Source organism: Symphalangus syndactylus, chromosome 9, assembly GCF_028878055.3.
Source record: "Symphalangus syndactylus isolate Jambi chromosome 9, NHGRI_mSymSyn1-v2.1_pri, whole genome shotgun sequence".
Classification (NCBI taxonomy): Eukaryota; Metazoa; Chordata; class Mammalia; order Primates; family Hylobatidae; genus Symphalangus; species Symphalangus syndactylus.
This window is the reverse complement of record NC_072431.2, coordinates 22,367,479-22,395,306: the sequence shown is the minus strand read 5'-3', so window position 1 is coordinate 22,395,306 and position 27,828 is coordinate 22,367,479. Positions and strand designations below refer to the sequence as shown.

Below are 27,828 nucleotides of genomic sequence, written 5' to 3'. Positions count from 1 at the left end.
TTATGCATAGGTTGTACAGTCTGACTTACTCGCTGTATTCCCTCCCCTCCGGATCATGAGGGTTCCCTTCACATCATATAAGTTGTTAAAACAAAAGGAACAGTGCTAATCACCTTAATCCCAGGCATTTAAACAAAAGGGATTTGTTATATGTAACTGAAAAGTTCCCACTCAAATTGTCTTGTTATAGCAGGAATGCCGTACACACTCATCAGAGATAAGTCCTAACTCGTGGTAGCTTTAGCAGTCTGTCAGTCTTTGTACTATAATATCTTACCATCTTTGCCTAACTGTTGATGGTCTGACACGCATCACAAACAAGGAGACTCAGAAGCTGGTGGACTAAAAAGAGGAGAAAATACCTCTAAGGTCACCAACCAACCAGTTTTATTATTTAGATCAAGTATATAGTTTCTACAGAACCGTTACCCAAGATTCCTCAAAAAAACCTCTGTCTGTTTATTCATCAGTTAATCTAAGTATGTAGCATCATTGCTCCTTTAAATGATAGTCAACAAGGAGAGAGAATAATGAGGACAGGACCTAACTGTTCTGCAGGCATCTAGGAGGGTCTGGAATTGTCAGTTGCCATTTGCAACATTGGTTAGCATCAGAAACAAGCATGGAATAAAACACGTGCTGAGACACCTCCCAAGTATATCTCTGGACTGAGAACTTGGCTCACTTCTCACACAAAGGCCCACTCTTAAATGCCATTTTGTGAATTAATGATGGCAAATGGCAAGCATGCGTATGTGTGTGTGTGTGTGTGTACATGCACACACTTGAATGCTGATCATTTGAAGCCTTGCAGACCTCTATAGCATTAGAGTAATAGTGTCAGGAAACCAGCTCCTTATCCAGCCTGGAGCTCAGAACAGAGGCTGGGCTGCAGATAGAGCTCGGTGAGTCATTGGTATGCTGATGGAAATTGAAGCATCTTAGATATCTTTTGTATGTTTCAGCTTCCAAATTTCTTAATTTCAAAGATTCAGCAGACAATGTTGACTCTTTAAGGTGTATTGCAATTTCTTCTATTATCACATGGTTGTGAACACCACTGCTATAAAGTATAAATAACCTTTTTAATGGAAAAGTAATGAAAACATTGTGAAATTTAAAAAGAGGAACTTTTAAAACTATTTTTAATAATTTTATGAAGGTTGGAGAGTGAACAGAGATCCTCTAAGTGTCTTACAGGAACGAAATCCTTAAAGAGTTTGCAGTCACCGAAAATAAAATCAATAGAATACATGGAAAAGTGGATAAGTCAATTGTCCTACTTTTGAAATACTAAAGTACATCTAAAGGTACACCTCAATACAAAATTAAAGAGAACTCAATGAATGAATATGTGAATGAATGCATGAGTCAGTGAGTTCTCCTTGAGAGTGAGTTAAGCTCTTAGGAATGTCCTAAGAGCTACTTACAAATTAATGCCCTGGTGCTTGATATGGTTTGGCTCTTTTCCCCCATCAAAATCTCACCTTGAATTGTAATAATCCCCACGTGTCAAGGGCAGGGCCAGGTGGAGGTGCTTGAATCATGAGGGCGGCTTCCCCCATGTTTTTCTCCTGATAGTGAGTACGTTTTCACGAGATCTGATGGTTTTATAAGCACCTGGCACTTCCCCTGCTGGCACTCATTCTCTTTCCTGTTGCCCTGTGAAGAGGAGCCTTCTGCCACGATTATAAGTTTTCTGAGGCCTCTCCAGCCATGCAGAACTGTGAGTCAATTAAACCTCTTTTTTTAAATAAATTATCCGGTCTTGGGTATTTCCTCATAGCAGCGTGAGAACAGACTAATACAGTGCTCCTTAAGTGCCTGAGGGTCTCTTGTTATTCCTAAGCCAAAAATAAAAAAAAAGAAGGCTCTAACTTCCCTATTAATTCATTAATTAACTCTACATTATTTTATCAAGTGCCACCAAGGAACCACTGTCAGTCATTCAGATTTCTTTTTTCTTTTTATCTAATGTATAGAGCTGTTCTAGATAACATGTTTTTCATTCATTCTGTGTGTCAGCTCTCTAAGAGAGGTGAAGTCCCCAGGCCAGGAGACCAGACGCTCAAGATCTATTGGTGGCAATAGATCTTATATTGATGAAACCAAATATGCTTTGCTGAGAATATTGATAAACCAATTCAGTTTTACTGAGGGCTGTTTCCACCGATAGGTGGTCAAATACAAGAAAGAAGATAAATATGGATGATCCTGGCATCTGTGCCATTGACATTCTTTTTATTACTTTAATATTTTTCTGTACAGTGTATAAGTGAGGATGGGTGACAAACTGTATTTAATTTTCCTATGTGTCCTGGAATTGCAGTTGTTAGCTTTATGTACTAATTCTTAAACGAAAAGATACTTTTCTCTATGAAGATGTGATGCTTCTACTTGATAATTTGATTCCTGCTTTCTAAACATGTAACGGTTAAACTTTAATTAATGGGGAAACATGTTTAATGAGATATATGGGTTCATTGAAATATAGAATTATTGAAACCTTCCTTCCTAAAACAAAATTTTTATATCTTCCTGCCTTAATGAATTATATCCTGTATAGTCTGTCTATCTTCCTTTGATTAATCTAGATTTTGTCATTCTTCAGGATAAATGCAATAATTTATGCTTCTACTATAATATATATGTACACACGGAGAAAGTAATTTCACTATTTCCAGGATCTAGCCTCAGAATTGGAGTTACAGCAATAACTACAATCCTTTATTCCCATTTGTTTTCTTTTGGTTACCTCTTTAACCTCAGGGCTGACAATACTGGCCCAAATTCAATTTCACTGGGGATTTAGTTATTTGAGGTTTTAAAAATCACCATTAATCTTTTTTTTCTATTTCAATTGAAAGTCATACATTTTAATAAAATATATTTAAGTTGCTGACTAAACCAAAGAAATGAATGTCCTCTAAGTTCTAGAAAGCATGTATTTTTTAAACCACATCCGGAATTAGATTCCCTTAGATGTGCATTTATCTGCTGGTTGAATGGTGTAATTGTCTCTAGCTTTCTACTAACTCTTCATTCATCGTTCAGTCAATGAATATTTATCAAGTGTCTACAATCTGTCAGACAGTGTATGAGATACTGGGGAACACATAGGTGGCAAACCACAATCTCTGCCCTCAGTTTACTTATAAGGCTAGTGGGGGTTAGCAGGCAGGAATTCTGTCTTCAGCATCACTGGCTGAAAAATTAAGGCTAGATTTCAAGTTCATTATTTTTCAGTCAATAAAAAAGCAGAATTTTAGCAGCCTTCCTGGAAAATTCAAGGTTGCCTCTGGCTGCTAAAGTTTGCAAGAGGCTTCAACATATGATTTTTCTGTATCAGTGGTTCTTAAACTCCAATATGCCTGGAATGACTGGAGAACGTGTTAAAACAGATTGTGGGGCCTTACCCCAGAGGTTCTGATTCAGTAGGTCTAGGGTTGGAAGGTGAGGAGGTAGATTTGCATTTCTAAGTCCACAGATGCTGCTGGTTTGGGAACCACACTTTGAGAACTGCTGGTTTAAATTATCATGTTCCTTAACAGACCCTCCTTCCGGTGATGACAATGATGTTAATAATGATGATGAGAATGGGTCACATTTAGTGAGTTCTTGTTGAGTGTCAGGTATTTTGCCCTTTACAAATAAAGTACAGCCAGTCTTCACAACAACTAATGAAATAGGTGTGATGACTTTCCTTATTCTACACATGAAGAAATGAACATTTGAAGAGGTTAATTAATTTGCTCACAGTCGCAAAGCTAGTAAGCGACGAAGGCCAGGATTTGAATTTAAATCTTTCTGATACATGTCTGCTCCAGCCACCATGCTCTCCTGTCTTCCTGTGATGGCCAGCACACCTGGGCAGTGATGGAACAGGGCAATCATGATCTCCTTGGGAAACACCATAGGCATCTCTTTGACCTGTCTTCATGTGCACCTGCACCTTAGAGGATTCAGAATACATGATTCTTTGGGCTCTTGTGACAGAACTTCCCTTAGTAATCTATTCTAGAGGTTAATACATTTTTTTTGATGGGAAGTTTTCTTTTTAATTGGATAAAATATTTCTGTTTTATAGATTTTTTTAAAGCTATCAAATTACCAGGATTTAGATAACTGTAGCACAGTACCCCAGTTAAATTGACCACAGCTCTAGATGAAACAAAATTTGAGAGTGAGGACTGGAACATGTCTGTGTTTTTTCCGGAAGGTCATACACCCCTTTCCATTCCTCATCCTTTTACAACTCTTTTCAAAAGGTGTCTGCAAAATTATCTTGAGCTTTCCTGACCTGTCTCAGTTAAAGTAGTTTTTGCACTATCTCCTGACATAAAAACAGTAATTACCCAGTATATTAATTAATACTTCTCTCAGGAGGGTTTGATAATCTTCCTTCCCCTCAGAGAAATCAAAGAATGTGCTGGTGGTCCATCAGCTTCCTGGGAAATGCATCTGGCTTTCTAGTTAGACATCATAGTCTTTGGTGGGGAATTGTTCCCATCTCCTGACCCTGCACCACACTCTGCTTCTACCTAGAAAGATGAGAATGCCTCCCTTCCTTCTTTCCTTCCTTCTTTCCTTCCCTCTTTCCTTCCCTCTTTCCTTCCCTCTTTCCTTCCCTCTTTCCTTCCTTCTTTCCTTCCTTCTTTCCTTCCTTCTTTCCTTCCTTCTTTCCTTCCTTCCTTCCTTCTTTCCTTCCTTCCTCTCTCTCTCTTTCTTCTCTCCTTTCTTCTCTTTTTCTTTCTCTTTCTCTTTGCCTCTTTCTTTCTGTTTCTTTTTCTTGTTCTTTCTTCTTTTTCTCTTTATTTCTTTCTGTTTTTTTCTTTTTCTCTTTTCCTCTCCTTTCTCTTTTTCTCTTTCTTTTCTTTCTTTCTTTCATAAAGGAATAAAAGAGTGGCTACTGCATAGGCAGAGCAGCTGGTAAACCCTTTCGGGTAGGAGCTCAGAGGTCCATCCTGTCACCAAATTTGATCTTTATACTGTTCTTTTTTCCTTCCTCTTTTTAATCCCCCTTTTTTATTTTCTCATAGAAGATCACTAACCCCTAACCCATTGAACAGGCAATTATGTTATTTCCTTTACTCAGTGATTGAGGAGAAAATAGAATGTTCCATTGTATTCCTTGTCTTAGAATCCTGTTTATATGTCTCAGTTGTTTTTAATGGAAATTGAGGGGCCTCAGCTTTTACTGTTTATTTGCCAGATGTCAAGCTTTAAAAGTTAACTCTCAACCTAGAGGCCTTTTTGCCAGCTAGTAAGACCAAACTACTTTATTTAAGCTTTAGTGAGCTGTTCTTCTTCTTCCTTCTTTCTTTTCTTCTTCCTTCTTTTCTCCTCCTCCTTCATCATCATCGTAATCATCGTCATCAAATAAAGCACAGATACTTAAAATAACACAAAACATACGGCACGATAAATATTTTAAAGTAAACATTCTTGAAATCATAGCCCAGTCAAGAAGTAGAACTTTGTTATCCATTCAGAAGGCCCTTCTATGTACCTCATTCCAATCACAGGTCCCTCCTTCCCCACAAAAGTAACTATATCCTGACTTTATCATAATCATTTGATGCATTTTTATAATGTTATCCTGCATTTGTGTGTCTTTAACACTATTGTTTAGTTGTGATCATTTTTAACATCTGATATGCCTTTAGGTCTCTTTTAATTTACAGATACGCTCTTCATCCCTTTTGCTTTCTTAAAATTTATGTGGAAGAATCCAGGCTATTTGACCTTTAGAGTTTCCCAGAGTCTGGGTCTTGCTGCCTGCAGTCTCTTGGTGTAGTACAACATGTTCCCCTGTTCTCTGTATTTCCTGGGAATTGGCAAACTGGATCCAGACACTGGATCAGATTCCTGTTTACCCCTTTGGCAAGATTCTAGGTGGTATTTGGCAAGATCATAGGAGGCACAGGATATCTGGTTGTCTCTCTTTTTGTGATAGGAACAGTTGTTATGCTTAATGTCTACATCTATTAATTCATTTGGGTTGCAAAATGGTGCCATTCTATTTCTATTATGTCTTTCCCATTTATTAGTTGGAATATATTTATACAGAGATAATTCATTTACTATCAATATATCAATGGCATAGTTCACATAGGAAAAGAAGGCTGAATGCTTGATTCTTTCCCTTTATTTACTTATTCTCAATATAATGAATTACAGTTGGTCCTCCATATCTGTGGGTTCCACATCTCTGGATTCAACCAACCACAGACCAAAAAATATGTGGAAAAAAAATGGGATGGTTGCATGTGTAATGAACATGTACAGACCTTTTTCTTGTCATTATTCCCTAAACAGTATAGTATGACAACTATTTATATAGCATTTACATTGTAGTAGGTATTACATATAGTCTAGAGTTGATTTAAAGTATACGGGAGGATGTGTGTAGATTTTATACAAATACTACATCATTTTATATAAGGGACTTGAACACTGTGGATTTTGGTATCCTTCTGGGGTCCTGGAGCCATTTTCCTGTGGATATTGAAGAACTACTGTGGTTCTGTCACATTTCAAAGGTGACCAATTCCTTTTTTAAAAAATCATTTAAGAACTCATGGATTTAAACCTATTTAATATGTCTCAATACCTTGCATTTATTATCATTATGAAGCTCAAATTATCACATCTTTGGCCAGTGGAAGCCTCTTCAAAGTGTCTCCTAGGTCCTTATAATCAAGCAGTCTTTGATTGCTTCCTTGCTTTCTTTTTAATTTATTTTTATTTATTTATTTACGTTTTTGAGACAGAGTCTCTCTCTGTCGCCCAGGCTGGAGTGCAGTGGCATGATCTTGGCTCACTGCAGCCTCCCAGGTTCAAGTGATTCTCCTGCCTCAGCCTCCTGAGTAGCTGGGACTACAGGCACATGCCACCATACCTGGGTAATTTTTTTTATTTTTAGTAGAGATGGGGTTTTGCCATGTTGGTCCGGCTGGTCTCGAACTCCTGACCTCAGGTGATCCGCCCGCCTTGGCCTCCCAAAGTGCTGGGATTACAGGCATGAGCCACCATGTCTGGCCTTCCTTGCTTTCTTGTGTGATGAAATGTTCTAGGCTTATCTTGGAAACTTCCTGTGTCACACCAGGAATCCACCATTTCTCTAATAAGCCCTAGGTTCTTTTAGGAAAAGTTGTACTTTAAAGCCATGTCTGGTGTAGGGATGCGCGTTACTACTGGATCAGCCTTTGTTCCCTGGCCTTTTCAGTGGACAAAGCTAGGAAAGGTATACGTGCATAGACACATACATACATACATACATGCATATAATTTGAATCTGCCCTTTCCACTGTTTTTCAATAGTTGAACTTTGTATTGTTTTTAGCCTTCTCATAGTCATAGTTCCATAAAGTATAAAGCAATCCTTAGCCAATGTCAGCCATTTTCAATGTCAGTGTCAGCCACTTTGGTTGTCTAGTCATTTGTCCTAGTCATTTTGGCTTGTTCCTCAAGAAAGATTCTTGGGGATGATATTCCCTGAGCCCTTGCATGCAAATTGATAAGTCTGTACCATTTATACTTGAAAGTGAGTTTTGCTTGATACTAAGATTATTGGCTCATTCTTTCTTTGAATATCTTAAATATATCATTCCATTTCCTTCTGGCAAAAGGCATCGTTGTGGAAAAAACGAATGGCAATTTAATTTCTTCCCTTATAATTCACATGTTCTTTTTCTAGGTGCTCAGAGGATCTCTCCTCTCCTACCCTCTGCCCCCTTCCCCTCTTTCTTCCTGTTTTTGTTTTTTTCTCAACAGTATATTTTACTAGAATGTGGTTTGCTATTGGTCATTGTGGGATGATATTCTGAGGTACATGGTGTGTTTTCTTCAATGTGTACTTTTAAGTCTTTTCTTTTTTAAATTTAGAAGAGTTTTTATGAATTATAGTTTTCAGTATTCTGTTCCCTCACATTGGCTTTGCTTATGCTGCAAGGGACTCTTATTATCAGTACACTGGAGTTCCTTTACATATCTTTAATTTTTCTTATTTTCTCTTGAATCCTTCTTTGTTTTTTGAAATTTCTTTTTGATTTTTAAAATGTTTCTCTTTTGCATATTTGTCTTTCTTAACGCATTATCTGTTGTGTATTTGTGCTATTGTGTTTCTTCTAGTTTATTCTTTATTTCTGAAATATTTTTAATTTTTGAGTTTTGTTGCCTCATTTCTGAGTCTTTCTAGTTTTGATTTTTCATTCAGGTTTTCTATCACTTTTAAAACGTCTTCCAACTCATTCTGAAGTGTGAGTTGACAATTTTGTTGTTCTGTGGGCGTGCCTTTCCGGCATGCTTTCTTTGCCTGTGGAATGCTATTCAGCTCATATTCTTTTCCCTTGTAATAACTTTGTGTGGTATCTTGTATGATACTTTTCTATAGCTCATTTTTAGTAAAAGTAGTTTTTCTAAACTTTAGAATGAGGAGGGGTTCAGAACAGCTTTTCTTACTTCACTCGGCTCCTTTTGTTGTTTTTGTGTAGTATTCAAATATGGCAGCTTGCTTTCTGAGCTTTCTTGGCTCTGCTCCTCTCCCTCACTTTGGTCTGAACTCTCCATTTCCTTTGTGTCTCTTGTCCTTATTCTGCTCCATTTTGATTGCACTCCAGCAGCTTCCCCCCAGCATGGCCCCTGTCCTAGAAGGGGGCCTGATTGGTTTGGGGAGTTCCTAGAGACCCCTTCTCACCGCAGGCCACTTGCATTCACTTGTTACTGAAGAGGGCAGCACCTCCCAGTTTCAACTGCTCTTCTCACATTGGTCCTCTGTTTTCCAGTGAATATCTGTTGTGGTTTTTCTGTTCTCAGGTTCATAAGTCACAGTCCCCATTGCTTCCCAATTTTTCCTCCTGCACTGATAGGCCCCATGCAGGTTTAGGGATTTCTGGTAGTTTGTTTCTACTCACTTATATTTGGGGGCTCAGAGGGATACCCCTTCATCTAATTTTGTTATAAGTGTTGTCCATGGGTTTTGGGATTTGCTATCGTGTTTTTCTATTTTTATGTGGGGACTTGGAGAGATTGAAAAACTATGCTTGCCACTACTGCCGTCTTCCCAGAATCTTCCCCTAGCACGGAGCTCTTGATAAATCTCCCACCACCCTGCCCCACCAGTTTCCTTCTCGCTTAGAACAGAAAGAACTATTTTGGATTCCATGGTGGAGACCTTGAAAAGTGTTTCTGATGGGGAACTCTCTGTCCCTTTTTTTCCCTCCCTTTATTCTGCCAGGTAGATTTGAGGACGGAGGGGTTAGCAGTGTGACAGGATAGCGCGTCCATTTTCTGTCTTGTTCTACGTAGGACTAAACCAAAAGAGGAGTGAGAGTGGAATGGTTCAGAGATAAAAGCTGTCTCTGCCTCACCTAAAGCTTGAGTTACTTATTCTTAAGTGAGAGGAAATATTTAAGATACAGGTTTTTTTGAGGCTTACATTACACTTCCAGGAGGAGGCAGGTGCCACAAGGGGAAACCAGCACTGTGACCTGAGAAACATTTTTAATGCTATGTTCACATGGGGAAAATTGGAGAGGTCTAGGATTTAACCCTGTCATAAAGATTAGTCATGTGCATATAAAAACACAGCAGCCCTCACAAGGTGGTGTTTCTTCCTCACTCTTGCCTCTGGAGGAAGCCTGCCATATGACTGAAGTCAGCACTCCTTCCTCCTTGGCTAGCCGGCCCTGTGTCCTCCCCAGGTCAGGAACAGACTGTCAAATCACCAGACTCTGCAGTTTTTCTGTGCAGGTGCCAGGCATCCTCAGAAATCTGAGTGCTGTCCTGCTTGCAGCTCTCACTGGCAGCCAGGGCTGCATTTGAGTTGGGAGCAGGCGGGAAGGCCCCCTTTGATTGGCATTTCCTTTATTAGCTGGGAGCCTACAAACAATCAACCCTTCCAGCATGCCAGCATTCAGTGTTTGGCCCGCAAGTGTCTCTTGGTGACCTTTATTTGCATTGGCCTGCAGATAATAGTTTCCTTAGTGAAGAGGAGGCAGGAGGAGGTAAAGAGCATCCATGAAGCCTAAGTATTAACTGTGAGGACTTAAGTATAGGATGTGCGGCTAGGTCTGGCAACCTCAGTTCCACTGCCCTTTGTGAAGGGGACAGGGACTGTATCATTAGCCACCCTGGCCAAGCACCACTGCAGGGGCACTTACAGGTTCAAAGATTTTACAGAGTAAATAGCCAGTGACCTTCAGAGGTCCCTAAACCAGGAGGCCACACCTGTTAACTATGGAAGGAACCAAAGTCAGCAATCTAGGAGAGGCTGCCAACCGGTGGCCTGCAGATGAGTTTCATTCAACTTCAGAAAGTTTGAAAAAAAAAAATGTAATTAGTTGTCAACATATCTCCTGCTAAATATCAGGAGACTTTGTGCTTAAAAACAAACAAACAAAACAAAACAAAAAAACACCAAACATCAATTTCTGACTTCTCTTGAGAAACCAGAGGACTGTAAACCATTGGCTGGAGCTGAGTGGCAGCTGCCCCCTAATTCAGCGAACTCTGTTCTTCTCCTTGCCATAGTCCTCCCTCTCCTCTACCATTAGTTTTGCTCTTTTTCCTGGATTATTCCCGTCAGCATACAAACCTACTGTTAGTTTTCCTTTCTTAAAAAAGTCGACCTTTCCTTGACTTTACTTCTCCTACCAGCTGCTCCCCGCTTTCTTTCTCTTCTTTGCAGCAAAAACTCTTTAAAAGAGTTGTTCACTCTCAGTGTCTGTTTCTCTCTCCCATTCTCTTTGCAGTCAAGCTTTGGCCCCCATGGCTCCACCCAGTGCCATGTGACGTATGTCACAGTGTGATAACCTTTGTGATCACCTTCGTGGCTTTAAAAAGCCTGTGAGTCCCAAATGCATCTCCAGCTCAGGCCTTCCTCTGGAACTGCAGTCATAGATCCAGCTGCCCACCTGATGCCTCTTGTTGGTGACTAATTGACCTCCCATATCTGGCACATCCAAACTGAACTCTTGGCCTTTCCACTTTTACCAGCCAGCTTCCATGTGCCTCTCAGTATCCATTCTCCACCTCCCCCAACCTCCCTCACTTTCGGCCCTGGGAGAATGACTTGTATGTGCCCTTCTTCTCTCTGGCTTCTGGTTGTCAGATCCAAAGAGAGAGCAGAGCAAGATCAGAGTGTTGATTCCTCAGTAGTCCAGGGCTGACTGCGTCCCTCCATCAAAGGCAAGTCAACACAGCCATCTCCGCAGGATCCTTTCCTTTCTGAGCAGTTAAGCCTAGGGCTGGTCACTGCCTGCTGTTTACCAGCCTCGAGGTATCGTGCTCTCACTTGTGGTTTCGCTACACCCTGCCCAAACCTTTGTAATAGCCTCTTCATGAAACCCTCCATGAATTAACCTAATTTGAGTGTGCCATCTGTTTCCTGCTAGGACCTTGATTGTACCCCATATTGTCACCCTTTTTATTTGAAGAGGGTATTTTGGAGAGTGACCACCCCTTGCAAGAGGACAGTTAGAAAGGGGAACATGTGCCCATCATTTTAATGTTACACTTTGATGGAAGCTGGAGGGAAAGCAGAGCCACATAATCATTCCAATAAATACCTGTGACTAGACCTTCACCTGAGGGGACAGATAACAATTTGGAAGTAAATGCAAATGAGATGAAAGAGCATTTGCCTTAGATAATAACTCTTTTGTACAAGTCGTAGACTCATGTGATTCACTCCAACTGTGGGAATGTAAAATTGTGATTCATAGAAACCTCCAAAGAAGGCTGTGAACTGCATCCTATGCATTTCCAGCCATTTTTGACAAGATACATGTAATAGGGGAATATTGCATCTCCCTGCTCTGAAGAGTTGACCTTGTGTTAGCTGCCAGAGACAGAGAAAACCATTATTAATTTATCTACAGACACTGACCCAAGCCACTCAGTAAACAGGATGATCAATGCAAGGATTGTGTTTCATTGATACCATTGTTTACTCTTGTTAATGCTATTTATATGCTCAGTGAAAACTCCCACAAGATCCCAGTGCTTCACAGTTTTTTAAAATCTGATTGATTATAAATGAAAGAAATATGGTAGCTCATCTACCAGGGATGGTTGGGACAGCAGAAGGGGAGACTTCCCCTCAGTGTGGAATTTTGAGGTAGGCAGAGATTTTATTTCAATTTCACGTCCACTTTCTGTTCCTCTCCACTCCTCACCCCGCCAGAATTCCTTTTACTTTTGGTTTCTAGGATTTACATACAGCTTTGTTTTTCCTTTCTGCAAATCAAACAATCTGATAAATGTATTAACAGGAAGTCTTCAGAGAAAAGAGCTATGGACTTTTCCAAGAGCATTTTTGTTCTTAAAACAACAACAAAAGAAATAGTAAAGAAGCATATAAAACATACATCAAGATGAAATAAGAATTAGTTATTGTATCATTTAGAGAAGTCAAAAATTCTTTTAAAAATTCTGTTTTGAAGAGGCCCAGAAAAAGGAAAATGAAAGAAAGGACAAATAATTAGAGGCAAAGATTTATGTACCAGGAGGTTTATTCTAGAATTATGCATTCTGGTAGAAGTAACAAAAATATCCTTCAATAAAGGAATAATTAAGTAAATTGTGATATATCCATATAATAGTTAAATAAGTTGTTTTACATCCATAAGCACTCATCAAATATCTTTTGTTTAATTTTATAGAAAAAATTACATGTTCTATGTAAGTTAATGGGTCATCATCAAATATCTTTTTAAAGTATATTTGAACACATAGGAACCTGTTCAAGGCAAAATGTTAGGTGGAAAAAAGTAATACATAATATGTATACTTAATGATAGCAGAAATAATAAAAAATTGGGATGACATATTTCAAAATGCTAGCAGTGATTATCTTTAGATGATAGGATTATAGATGATCAATATTTGATTCTTTTTTTTTTTTTTTTTTTTTTTTTTTTTTTTAAGACAGTCTTGCCCTGTCACCCAGGATGGATGCAGTGGTGTGATCTTGGCTCACTGCAACCTCTACCTCCCAGGTTCAAGCAATTCTCCTGCCTCAGCCTCCTGAGTAGCTGGGATTATAGGCACGTGCCACCACACCTGGCTAATTTTTGTGTTTTCAGTACAGACAGGGTTTCACCATTTTGGCCAGGCTGGTCTTGAACTCTTGACCTTGTGATCAGCCCACCTGAGCCTCCCAAAGTGCTGGGATTACAGGTGTGAGCCACTGCACCCAGCCTGAGTCTGAGTTTTCTATTTTATAAATTTTTTGCAATAAACATATAAACACATTAATTTTATAATTAAATGTGGAAGTTACTCTTTAAAGGAAAAGGCATTGATTTACATAAAGGAATGGTGGAATTTCAGGCTGCAAGGAGTGGGCTTTTCTCTCTCTCTCTCTTTTTAGACAGGGTTGTACTCTGTTGTCCAGGTTGGACTGTAGTGACACAGTCATACCTTATTGTAGCCTTCAACTCCTGGGCTCAAGCGATCTTCCTGCCTCAGCCTTCCAAACAGCCAGGACTACAGGCAAGCACCACTACGCCCAGCTAATTTTTTTTTTTTTTAATAGTAGAGATGGGATCTCAATATGTTGCCCAGACTGGTCTTGAATTCCTCCTGCTTCGGCCTCCCAAAGTATTGGGATTACAGGCATGAGCCACTGTGCCCAGCCAGTGTGGGCATTTTAATGTATATGAGAGCCTTCTATTATATTGCACATAATAGGCAACGGTAATTAACAACAGGTTTCATAGAATAATAAGTAATGAACCTTTATTGTATACTTACCATTTGCTAGGCACGATGCATTAGCACACTTTATATTCATTGTTTCTCTTTCAGTCTTCTTAACAGCACTATGTACTAGAATTGTCTGAAGAGGTGAGTGAAGTTTAGAAAAGTTAAGTATGTTGATTAGGTTAAAACAAACTGTTCTAACACAAACCTGAAATCTCACAAAAGGGAAGATTATTTCTTCATCATGTAAAGGTTATTTTGTAATCGTGTAAAATTCTATTGGCAGCACCAGTGGGGGTGGGGGTTTTCCGTTTCAGGCACTGATGGAGGCCCTGCTGTCTTTAACACATGGCGTCCAGGGTTGCCCTGGACATTCCTATCAAGCTAGCAGCCAGCACAATTGAGAGACTGGGGGACTGTGCAGTTTCTATGGACCAGCCCTGGTACTGGTAAAATTTCCAATCACATTTCTGTAGCAAGAGTGCAATCATGTGGTCACTCCTCACTGCAAGAAGGCTGGGAAAGAGAGTCTAGTTGTATCCTCAGACGAAAAGAGAAAAGGATTTGGTAAACAGCTCACTAACTTCTGCCACGTGAGGTCTCTTACTAGAGATCACACACCCAGCAAGTGACAGAGCCAGGATTTGAATACAGTCAGTCCTGTTCTAAAGCTGACCATCTTAACCACAGGGCTATGCCTCCACTTTGCAGAAGACTAAAAGTTTAAAAACTGACTCCCTTAGTTATTGGCTTATAGAGCAGCAGATTCCTTGTCTTTGGAAATGAGATATTCAACCTTTTGCTTTTACTTACTTTTAAAAAGGAAATTTTAACATTCTCCACCAGATTGATACATTCATTACAATTGATAAGCCCACACTAACATCATAATCACCCAGAGTCCATAGTTTACATTAGAGTTTATTCTTGGAGTTGTTCATTATATGAGTTTGGACAAATGTATAATGACATACATCTATCATTATAGTAACTTCTGTGTTGCATCTATTCATCTTCCCCCCAACTTGATAATGGGAAGGCTATGCATGTGTGGGGGCAGGAGGTACACAGGAAATCTCTATCTTCCTCCCAATTTTGCTATGAACCTAAAACTTCTCCAGAAATATAAAGTATTTCTTTAAAAATAATCCCAAGGAAAATTGTCCTTCTCAAGACTTACAAAAACTAAAATTTTAATAGAAGTTATCTACTATTATATTTGCTGATTTCCTCCTGCTTCAGCCTCCCAAAGTATTGGGATTGCAGTACTTAGAATTTTCTATCCATTGTTCAATAACTTCAAGTTTGAAGAATACTGCTGATAGATCCTACTGATACATACTTATTTACATGTATTAAATACCATATGTGTAACTTTTTTAAAAAAGGTTTTACTTTATTTTTTTAAAGTCAGATTCAGAATGAAAGGAGAGGTTGAGGTATGGCCAAAGCTAAATACTCAAGTGTGGGACAAACATTCAAGAATTATAGCTAGGATGAGCTATATGGGGAGAAAATGCTTTCAATTGTAATATGATAGATTTTTAAATCGTGTATGCAAGATCAGTAGGCTATAAACTGATGACAAAGAAAAGTTAACACATGTTCTATCAAGAATAGTATTCATATGAGAAATAGCAGAACAAACATTATTAAGAGGGAACTGGAAGTGAGTGAGATGCAAAACAACTGAGTGTCCAGTTCCTTGTTTGATAGAGTGAGTCACAGGACATCTGCTTCATGAAGGTGGACTGAGTGCACACATTTATCTTCCATCACTCCCAAGATCCAACTAAAATAAAAAGTACCAAAAGGAATAAACCTGTAACAGGGAAGAAAATGGAATTGGGGTTCACAAAAGAATGAGACATTTTAATAAGTATCTAGAAGAAGAAAAGTAGTTTAGAGTGAGTTGACAGATGAGAGGCAGGGAAAAACAGTAGTCTAGCATGAGTTTCAGGGGAGGAGGGAGCCACCTGCCCAGTGGAGAAAGCTTTGAGTTGAGAGTCAACAGGTCCTATGGAAGGCAGATGTGAATAGTAGAACCAAAAATGGGGACAGAGGAATGTGGGGAGGCACGTACGTATATTGAAGGTTCATCTGTTGACAAATTTATCAATGTTTAGCTGGGCATGGTGGCAGGTGCCTATAGTCCCAGCTACTCAGGAGGCTGAGGCATGAGAATTACTTGAACTCGGGAGACAGAGGTTGCAGAGAGCTGATATCGCGCCACTGCACCCCAGCCTGGGAGACAGAGGGAGACTGTCTTTAAAAAAAAAAAAAAAAAAAGTGTCAATATTAAAGTCAAAATGGACCTGACACAAAGTGGAATATAGAAGGGAGGAGGAAAGATGGGGAGTCAGAACAGGATGTCAAATTTTGTGTAAAATAAAATAGAGATTTAAATGTTATTTTATGTTATAGTGGTTATCAATAAAAAAACTTAAAAAAATTAAAACATTAAGAAGAGGAGAGAGGAACGAGGTAGTATAAACAAAACCCTTGTCTTTCATATTAGGGAGTCTATTAAAATTGCTTTCATTGATAAATTAAGAAACGGCAATGTTTCTTAATTTTATCCAACAAATTATCCAGAGGAGATAACCTCCAGAAGAATAAAAATAAAAATATTAAAAGAGTTTGCCATGGATATTCCATTTACCCTGATGTGGTTATTATGTACTGTATATGTATATGTATGTATCACATAGATGTGTATTAAAATATCTCAGGTACCCCATAAATATATACACCCTAAAAATAAAAACACCCAGTTACCTCTGCACAAATTGAAGTTGGGTTCAGTTCACACTGGACCCTCTTTCCTACTGCAATAGTATAACCAGACCTGAGTATTTTTGTTAAGCTTCGATTAAAATCTATTCTTACTACTTTAAAGGAATAAAAATAAGGAAGGTACAAGCTCTAAGCTATAATTGCCATTCTCTTAGCATGGAAGTGGGAAAAGGAGTTAGAAACCTAAAAAGCAAAACACTGTGAAAGAAATTCAATAACAAAAGCCTTTAATCTGGGGGAAAAAAAAGAGTTCACCTTTGGGTAATGCCACTAGTATTGGTACTAGTAATGCCATCATGTATTATCTTGATTAGAAGTCAGTCAGTTCAACTCTCTAGATTCTCTTACTTCATAGTACATAATATTTTCTCAGCAAGCCTATAAGAATGTGGATTTCTGGCCCTACTTCCAGATACTATAATTTGGCATGGATTCCATGTGGTCCATGGGCCATGCCTTAGGAACCATGGTTCTAGGCTGTGAGAAATTACATCCATGTCGCTGCCAGCGTCATAGATGTGAGAGCATCCTCTCCTCTCCTCTCACTCTCACAGTTTTTTGAAATGTGGTGTTCAAGGCTGGCTATTCACTTCCTGGAGTTAGAAGGGTCTTCAGGGAAAGGTCTGATGACCTGTGCACAGAGATGAGCCTGAGAAGATGACTCCACCTTAGGGCCTTCCCTATGGTCTGTGGACTGAGAAGGCTTCAGTTATAAGTCCAGAGACAGTCTTGTCTGTGACCCCAGAGAGCTGCTCCACTGCACATGACCACAGTCACTTTCCTCATTTAGAATGAGAAGGTGACTGCCACTTGGAGTAGACATTTGGATTGCCCTGACACATACTCTCATCTTCTGACAAAACCATTTAGAGAACCAAAATAAATCTAGAAATGAGCTTTGTAGATGTAGAGTTAGAGTTTATTGGATGGAGAAAGTTTTTCCAAGAGTATGACTCTGCTGGCCCACCCATCTCCACAGCATAGATATGCCCAGTAGACCAGCACTGCCCAACTTGAGCTGCATGTCACATTCACAAAAGGAGCTTTTCGAAAGTACCAGCATGGGCTCCCCTTTAGCTTAATAGAATCAGAATCTCTGAAGATGGGGCCCAGGCATGGGCATTTTTTGAAACTTCCGAGGACAGCATAACATCCAGCCAGAGTGAGGATCGTGGTGTACAGGAGTCACAGGGAATGCTCACTGGGTTGTCTAGGCCTCCCTTTCCCCTAAACCACATGGGAGATAAACTAATATATATTCCAGGGAAAGGCCTAAATGCCTGTGGCACCACTTTGGTGTTCAGTTCCTTAATATAACAGGTCCAAAACCTCAATGTTGTCTGTCATAGAAGTAAAACCTTGCTTCGTGTACATAAATTCAGTTAATAATCATAGCAAACCTATGAGATGGGTACTGTTATTATCTGCATTTCATAGATGTGGAAGCTGAGAAAACAGAGATGCTAAGTAACTTGTCCAAGGTCACATAATTGTCAAGTAGGAGAGCTGGAATATGAATTCAGGTGGCCACAGTCTGGACTCTCAAACATTCTGTTCTATTTTTTAGTCACTGACTCTGACAATTCCCTGCTTCTCATTTCGACAGATGGCCTTGATTCTTACTTCTTGAGAAAAACAAGGCAATCAGAGAGGAACTCCCTGCTTCCACAACCACATACACCAGCCTACTGCATCCCTGATTCTATCTTCTATTTGTACACTAGAGCTCATCTCCTCTTGCCAACTCAGGGATAATGTTCGAGCACTTAAACCGCCTCTCCTCACATCAGTTATTTCCTCAATTGGCTCTTTCTCACTAGCTGTACACATATTAGCTATTACACATTTGTTGTGACATCTTTCATGGAGAAAAATCCCTCCCTTGATTGCACATCTCTCTCTAGCTGCCACCCCGTTTTTCTTTTCTCCTATACAGCATAGTTCCTCCAAAGGAGTGGTCTGTACTTGTCTTCACTTCTTCTCCCATTCTACTCCAATCAGACTTTAGAGCTCCTCTCCCCCATTGTACACAGGCTCATTAAAACAGTGTTTAGCCAGTGCCCCACTCTGAGCCATTCTCTCCACCTATCAGCAGCATGAGTCAGTGTTAATACCCTCACCTGGAAACTCTGGGGCTCTCTCTCAGTTGTCTCCTCCTACCTACCTGGCCATCTACTCTTTCTCAGTTTCATTGCCAGTTCCCTTCACCCCTTTGTTTTCTAAGCATTGGCATGCCCTGGACCTAAGTCCTAGATTTCTTCTCTTTCTATAGTCATTCCATAGGTTTTCTTATCCAGGAAGCTGATGATACTCAAATTTACATTTTTGCATATCTTCATGACCATGGGATAGGAAAAGATTTCTTAAACAGAACATAAAATGTACTAACCTTAAAGGGAAAGAAAGAAATAAAGTCAAACTGCATTAAAATTTAGACTGTAAATCAAGAGACACTCTTCACAGTGAAAAGGTAAGCCACAGAGTAGGGGATATTTATAATGCGTATATCTGACAAAAGACTTGTATCTATATAATATAAACAACTCCCACAGATAATAAGAAAAAGGTAAACAAAGCGATAGAAAACTGGACAAAGGGCTGGAACAGCCCAGATCTCCTCCTCAAACTCCAGACTTGAATGTACAACTGCATATTCATGATCTCCATTGACTAGTCATCTTATATTTAACCCACCCAAAACAATTCCTGCTTCTTCTTCTCCGTCTCAACCTGCTCCTTCTCCAGTAAATGGCAACTCCAGGTGCCAGTTACACAGGCCAAAACCTGTGGCGTCATCCTCCACTATTCTCTCTTACATCCAACCTATATTAATTATCTATTGCAACAAATATCACACTTCAGCTTCTGTGGGTCAGGAGTGTCGGCATGGCTTAGCTGGATCTCAGGCTCAGGGTCTCATTTAGACTATAAATCTACAATCCCGGCATTGGCCAGGGCTAGTCACCTCAAGGTTTGATTAGGGAGGATCACTTCCAAGCTGACACGCGTGGCTGTTGTCAGGCCTCAGGTTCTTGCTGGTTGTTAGCTGGAGACAACAGTTCCTTGCCACATGAGCCTCTCCAAATGCAGATCACAGTATGGCATCTGGTATCCCCCAGAGTGAGCCAGAGAGAGTGTGAGGGAGAGCAGCTAGACGGAAGTCACATTTTGTAACCTAACTCACAATTGATATACTATCACTTTTGCCATATTCCTTTCATTGGAAGTGACTCACTAGGTCAAACCTACATGCAGGGGGAGGTACATATCACTGTGGGCCATCATAAAGGCTGTCAGTCACACAATCTAACAGCACATTGTGTCATTTCTACTTGCAAAATATAAGCAGAATCTAAGTACTTCTCACCACTTCCATTGCTAAGCACCCTGGTCCAAGCCTCTGTCTTCTTCCACTTGGATTCTTGCAATAGCTTCTTAAATGGCGTCTTTCCTCTCTAACTCCTACTTCACACACACTGTTTGCCATACAATAGTGAGAATAAGCCTTTTAAAATAAGAGTGAAATCATGCTAATGATTTGCAAAAAAAAATTCTCCAATGTTCTAGAAGGCCCTACATGCTCTGCTTGTGTCCTGATCTTTACTCCTGCTATTCTTCCCTTCACTCATTCAGCTCCAACTACACTGGCCTTCCTGATGTTCCCTGAACACACCAAGCATGCACTCACCTTAAACCTTAGACCCTTTTCATGTTTGTATCTTCTCTTCGATATCTGCAAGGCTGGGAAAATGTCACCCTTCAGTGAGGTCTTCCCAGAATGTCCCTTATAAAATAGCAATATGTATACCCTCCCCTCTCCTTTACTCCCTATTCCCTTAACTAGCTTTATGTTTACCTGTAACAATTTACCACCTTCCTTGTTTTTCTTACTTGTTTATTTTCTGTTTCCTGAGTACCATTTATTGGCATATAATACGAGCTCAATCAATATTTATTAAATATAGAAACATCCTTGATTGGGTTATACAAAGTTCTTGTTCTTTCTATGGCTGATATGGGAAGACATTGTGTATGCATGACACCTTTTGCACATGACTGATCTCATCTGGATTGTGTTGAATTCATCATTTAACCCTAGATAAATTCATCATTTAACTCTATCATGAGTGAGGGAGTGGAGTTGTGAAAGAGGCGGCGGGGAAGGAATCGGCTGGTTTGTCCCCAGTTCCCCCACAGCCCCTTCTAACCGACTGGTTCTTCATCTTCTTGCAAAAACCCTTCCTCCTCTGAGCCTCATGGTACCTGTCAAGAAGCTGCCTTCTTGCTGTCATTTCTACACCCCACATTCACCCAGGGTCTTACCCAAACACCCTTCAATTCAGACCCATCATGTGGTACGTTGGTGGTATAGTGGTAAGCATAGCTGCCTTCAGACTCATGGCCCCTGCTCTAGCTCTGAAATCCTAAACTGTGGAATACCACTTTTTGATCCCAACCTTCTACTCTTTCAGTTTATTCCCCTTCAAGGAAGGGTAAGTACCTTGAAACACGCCAAGACCTCCACCTGAGTCTCCTCCATTTTCTAGCAGACAATCATCCCCTTTTGGCTTTATGTCCTCCTCTATCTGCCCTAAATACCTGATTCATCACCTCATTTTATATAGAAAAAATGTGCTGCAGTGATGGAAAGCAAAGGGTTTAGAGACCCAAACACAGGTTCATAGTCTGGCTCTACCACTTGTTAAATCATGTGATCTTGGACAAATTAATTAATCTGTCTGAACCCCACTTTCCTTGAGTATAAAATGAGAATAACAGCTTCATTATAGGGAGGTTGTGAGGACTGCATGTGATTTAGAAAAGCATGAAGTTCATAGACAGCAATAAATGTAAATGACTATTATAATAATTTTTAAATAAATTTTATTGTATGTATTTAAGGTATACAAATGATGTTATGGGATGCATATAGATAGTAAAAGGGTTACCATAGTGCAACAAATGGACGTATCTATCATCTCACATAGTTACCCTTTTTTTTGTTTTTGTAGCAAGAGCAGCTAAAATTAACTCAGCATGAATTCTGTATACAGTACAATTGTATTACCTCTAGTCCTCATAGGGTACATTAGATCTCTAGACTTGTTCATCATACACATCTGATGCTTCGTATCCTCTGGAACTATGTCTTCCCGTTTTCTCTCCCCAGTGCCCCATCCCTGACAACCACTGTTTTGTTCTCTCTGTATAGTTGAAATTTTTTATGTTCCACATATTAATGAGATCATGAAATATTTTTCTTTGTGTCTGGCTTATTTCATTTAGCATAATGTCCTCTAGGCTTACCCATGCTGTGGCATATGGCAAGATCTCCTTCTTTTTTAGGGATGAATAATATTCAGTGTTATTGTATGTACCACAATTTCTTTATCCTTTCATCTGTCAACAGACACTTAGGTTGTTCCATATCTTGGCTATTGTGAATAATGCTGCAATAAGCATAACAGTGCAGATATCTTCGTGAGGTGGTAATTTTATTTCCTTTTAGTATGTGCCCAGAAGAGGGATTGCTAGGTCACATGGTACTTCTAATTGTGATTTCTTTGATTTCTCCATACTGTTCTTTATAATGGCTCTACCAATCGACATTTCCACCAGCAATGTACGAGAGTTCCCTTTTCTCCACATCCTTGCCAACACTTGTTATCTTTTGCCTTTTTATTAATAACCATCCCAACAGGGTGAGGTGGTATCTTATAGTAGTTTTGATTTGCATTTCCCTGATGATTAATGATGAGGAACACCTGTTCCTATACCTGTTGGCCATTTTCATGTCTTTGGAGAAATGTCTGTTCAAGTCTTTTGCCTATTTTTTAATCGGGTTACAGATGCTCCTTGACTTAGGTTGTGTTTGAATAAGCCCATTGTAAATTGAAAATACCCTAAATCAAAAGTGCATTTTCCACTTACAATATTGGAACACCATCATAAGTGGAGAAGCTTACTGAATGTGTATTATACTCCTACCAACCTAAAGTTGAAAAATTGTAAGTTAAACCATTGTTAAGTCAGGAACTGTATCTGTTTTTCTACTGCTGAGTTGTATGAGCTTTTTATAAAATTTGGATATTATCACATTATCATATATATGGTTTGCAAATTTTTTTCCAAATTCTTAGGATACCATTTTATTTTGTTCATTGCTTCCTTTGCTCTGCAGAAGCTTTTAAGTTTGATGTACAGCTGACCCTTGAACAACACAGGTTTGAATTTCATGGGTCCATGAAGATTTTCTTCTTCTTCTGCTACCCCTGAGACAGTAAGCCCTCCTCTTCTTCCTCCTCCTCAGCCTACTCAATGTGAAGACAATGAGGATGAAGACCTTCATGATGGATCCACTCTCAATTAATATTAAATATATTTTCTCTTCCTTATGATTTTCTTAGTAACATTTTCTTTCCTCTAGCTTACTTTGTTGTAAGAATACAGTATGTAATACATATAACATACAAAATATGTGTTAGTCAACTGTTTATGTTATCAGTAAGGCTTCTGGTCAACAGTAGACTATTAATTTTTTTGAAAGTCAGAAGTTACATGTGGATTTTTGACTGTGCAGGGGTTAGCATTTCTAACATCCATGTTGTTCAAGGGTCAACTGTAGTTCCATTTATATATTTTTGCTTTTGTGGCCTGAGCTTTTTAGAAAAATATATAAATTTTATTTTAGATTCAGGGAGTGTATGTGCAGTTTTGTTGCATGGGTATACTGCATGATGCTGAGGTTTGGGGTATGATTGATCCTGTCACCCATATAGTGAGCATAGTGCCCAATAGGTAGTTTTTTAGCCCATGCCTCATTTCCCTCCTCTAGTAGTCCCCAGTGTCTGTAGTTCCCATCTTTATGTCCATGTGTACTCAGTGTTTAGCTCTCACTTGTAAGAACCTGTGGTATTTGTTTTTCAGTTTCTGTGTTAATTTGCTTAGGATAATGGCCTCCAGCTGCATCCATGTTGCTGCAAAGGACATGATTTCATTCTTTTCATGATTTTCATTCTTTTTATGGCTGCATAGTATTCCGTGGTATATATGTACTACATTTTCTTTATCCAGTCCACAATTGATGGGCACCTAGGTTGAATCCATGTCTTTACTATTGTGAATAGCACTGCAATGAACATACAAACATATCTACCAAAAAGATAGAATGATTTGTTTTCCTTTGGGTATGTAACAGTAATGGGATCACTGGGTCAAATGGTAGTTCTATTTTTAGTTCTTTGAGAAATCTCCAAACTGCTTTACAGTGGCTGAACAAATAATTTACCTTCCCACCAAAGTGTATAAGCATTCCCTTTTCTCTGCAGCCTCGCCAACATCTGTTATTTTTTATTTTTTCATAATAGCTGTTCTGACTGGTGTGAGATGTTATCTCATTGTGGTTTTGATTTGCATTTCTCTTATAAAGAGTGAAGTTGAACATTTTTTCATATGTTTGTTGGCTGCTTGTATGTCTTTTGTGAAGTGTCTGTTAATATTCTTTGCCTACTTTTTAACAGGATTATTATTTTTTTGCTTGTTGAATTATTTAAATTCTCTATAGATTCTGGGTATTAGCTCTTTGTTGGATGCATAGTTTTGTGAATATTCTTTCCCATTGTGTAGGTTGTCTGTTTACTCTGTTGATAGTTTACTCTGTTGATAGTTTATTTTGATGTGCAGAAGCTCTTTAGTTTAAGTCCCACTGTCAATTTTTGTTTTTGTTACAATTGTTTTTGAGGACTTAGTCATAAATTCTTTGCCAAGGTCAGTGTTCAGAAGGATATTTCCTAGATTTTTTTCTAGGTTTTTTTTTGTTTTTTGTTTTTTTTTGTTGTTGTTTTTTTGAGATGCAGTCTTACTCTGTCACCCAAGCTGAAGTGCAATGGCATGGTCTTGGCTCACTGCAACCTCTGCCTCTCGGGCTCAGGTGATTCTCCTGCCTCACTTGAGAACATTGGGCAAATCTCCTGGACACGGGCCTCGGCAATGGCTTTTTGGGTATTACGCAAAAAGCTTAGGCCACAATACCATTCTGCCCAAAGCAATCTACAGATTTAATGCTATTCCTATCAAAACACCAATGTCATTTTTCACAGAATTAAAAAAAACTATTACAAAATTCATACAGAACCAAAAAAGAGCCCAAACAGCCAAAACAATCTCTCCCAAGTAGCTGAGATTACAGGCTCCCGCCACCACACCCGGCTAATTTTCGTATTTTTAGTAGAGATGGAGTTTCACCATGTTGACCAGGCTGGTCTCGAACCCCTGCCCTCAGGTGATCCACCCGCCTTGGCCTTCCAAAGTGCTGGGATTACAGGTGTGAGCCACTGCACCTGGCCCTAGGTTTTTTATTGTTTGAAGTCTTTAAGTCTTTAATGTATCTTGAGTTAAATTTTGTATATGGTGAAAGGTAGGGATCCAATTTCATTCCTCTGTCTATGGATAGCCAGTTATCCTAGCACCATTTATTGAATAGGGAGTCCTTTCCCCATTGCATATTTTCATTGACTTTGTCAAAGATCAGTTGGTTGTAGGTGTATAGCTTCATTTCTGGATTCTCTATATTTTGTTCCATTGGTCTATGTGTCTGTTTTTGTGCCAGTACCATGATGTGGCCGTTTTGGTTACTGTAACCTTATAGTATAGCTTGAAGTCAGGTAATGTGAGGCTTCCAGCTTTGTTCTTTTTGCTTAGGATTGTTTGGGCTGTTTGGGCTCTTTTTTGGTTCTGTATGAATTTTAGAATAGTTTTTTTTTAATTCTGTGAAAAATGACATTGATGTTTTGATAGGAATAGCATTAAATCTGTAGATTGCTTTGGGCAGAATGGTATTGTGGCCTAAGCTTTTTGTGTAATACCCAAAAAGCTATTGCCTTATTTTGTCCTTTGGTACCATTAGTTGACCATACATGTTTTGATTTATTTCTGGGTTCTCCATTCTGTTCCACTGGTTTGTGTGTCTGTTTTTATGCCAGTGCCACAGTTTTAGCTTTGTAGTGTAATTTTAAATCAGGAAGTGTAATGTCTTTAACTTTGTTTTCCTTTCTCAGAATTGTTTTGGCTATTTAGTCTTTTATGTTTTCATGCAGATTTTAGGACTTTTTTCTATTTCTGTGAAGAATGTCATTGGGATTTTGATAGGGATTGTATTGAATCTATATATTGCCTGGATAGTATGGACACTTTAACAATATTAATTATTTTAATCCATAAGCACAGGATATCTTCCCATTTATTTGTCTTCTTCAACAATTTCGTTCATCCATGTTTTATAATTTCCAGTGTACATATCTTTCACTTCCTTGGTTAAGTTTACCCTAGGTATCTTATTTTGTTTGTTGCTTTGGCAAATGGAATTTATTTATTTCTTTTTCAGTTAAGAATTAAAAAATTCTTATTCATGTCATGTATAAAAATGCTACTGATTTTTGTATGTTGATTTTGTGTCTTGTAAGTTTACTGAATTCATAGTCAATTTTACTTTTTCCTTTCTGATTTGGATGCTCAGTCTTTTTTCTTTCTTTTCTTGGTCTGATATGCTTTATCAGATATAAAAATAATTATCCCTGCTCTCTTTTGGTTATCATTTGCATAGAATATCTTCTTGTATCCCTTCTCTTTAAGCCTGTGTGTGTCATTAAAGCTTAAGTGACTCTCTTATTTTTTAGGCAGTGTATAGTTGGACCTTATTTTTTTAATCCATTCAGACACTCTTATGTATTTTGATTGGATAATTTAATCAATTTACCTTCAAGTTTATTATTGATGGGTAAGAACTTACTACTGACATTTTCTTATTTGTTTTCTGGTTGTTTTATAGCTCCTCAGTTCCTTTCTTCCTCTCTTGTTGTCTACCTTTGTGAATTGATAATTTTCTGTAGTACTAAGCTTTGATATCTTTCTTTTCATTGTTTATCTCCTGTAGTGTTTTTGTTTGTTTGTTTTTTGGTTACTATGAGGCTTACAGAAAACATCTTATAATGTACCACTTTAAACTGATAATTTCTGTCACATACAAAAAACTCTAGACTTTGACTCTCCATCATCATTTATGTTTTTGATGTGTCAACAAAAAGAATCAGACTGTAAAGTATTTGAAGAGATTTATTCTAAGCCAAATATGCGTGACCAGTGGCTCATGACACAGCCCTCAGGAGATCCTGAAAACATGTGCCCAAGGTGGCTGGGCTCCAGCTTGGTTTATGCATTTTAGGGAGACTTATAAGACATCAATCAATATGTATAAGATGTACATTGGTTTGATCTGGAAAGGCAGGACAACTCTAAGCAGGAGGCAGGTCATAGGTGGATTCAAAGATTTTCTGATTGGCAATTGGTTGAAAAAGTTATGATCTAAAGACCTGGAATCAATAGAAAGGAATGTCTAGATTAAGAGAAGAGGTTGTGGAGACCAAGGTTTTATCATGCAAGTGAAACCTCTTGGTAGCAGGCTTCAGAGCTCTTATCAGACCTAAAAAAGGTGCCAGACTCAGTTAATTCTCTCCTGGATCAGGGAAAAGACATGGAAAGAAATGAGGATTGTCTACATAAAGTATATTTTCCTCACAAGAGACAGGTTTGCAAGACCATTTCAAAATATATCAAAGAAATATAATTTGGGGCAAAATACTTTGATTTCTTTTAGGGTCTGCTATCTGTCATGTGATGCGATACTAGAGTCAGGCTGGAATTTGATGTCTTATTGCTATGAATAGTCTGCTTTGTCAGTCTTAACATCTGTTTTAATGTTAATGCTAGTCAGCTGTGCCTGAATTCCAAAAGGGAGAAGGGAATAATAAGGCATGACCCACTCTGCTTCCTGTCATGGCCTGAACTAGTTTTTCAGGTTAACTTTGGAATGCCTTTGGCCAAGAGGAGGGCCCATCAGTTGGTTGAGGGCTTTGAATTTTATTTTTGATTTACAAATGTCACAACTTACGTCTTTTATATTGTGTATCCCTTAATGACTATCATAGTCATTTTTTACTGTTTCAACTTTTAACCTCCATACTAGAGGTATGTATGATTTAAACACTACCATTATAGCATTTGAGTATTCTGAATATGACTATGTGTTTACCTCTACTAATAAGTTGTATACTTTCATGTGTATTCATGATAGTAATTATCATCCTTTTAGTTCTGCTTAAAGAACTCTCTCGAGCATTTCTTATAAAGCAGGTATAATGGCAATTAATTTCCCCAGCTTTTTCTTGTCTGTGAAAGTCTTCATTTCTCCCTCATTTCTGAAGTACAGCTTTGCTGGGTATAGTATTCTTGGCTAGCGAGTTTTTTTTTTCTTTTTTCTTTGATTTTTCT

At 38.7% G+C, this 27,828-nt stretch overlaps 1 protein-coding gene across 2 annotated transcripts in view; it reads left to right on the top strand.

The window, feature by feature from the left end:
• Positions 1–27,828, top strand: part of NUBPL (NUBP iron-sulfur cluster assembly factor, mitochondrial) — a 352,593-nt gene that overhangs the window by 287,340 nt on the left and 37,425 nt on the right. The window contains exon 11 of one of the 2 annotated variants that reach the window (XM_063645948.1): positions 13,436–13,571. The exons of the other annotated variant lie outside the window; for it this stretch is intronic. Within the exon in view, the coding sequence (XP_063502018.1) occupies positions 13,436–13,537 (102 nt within the window). The 3' untranslated portion in view covers positions 13,538–13,571. Of the gene's footprint in view, positions 1–13,435; positions 13,572–27,828 lie in introns of those variants that run through there. 2 annotated transcript variants of the gene reach the window in all.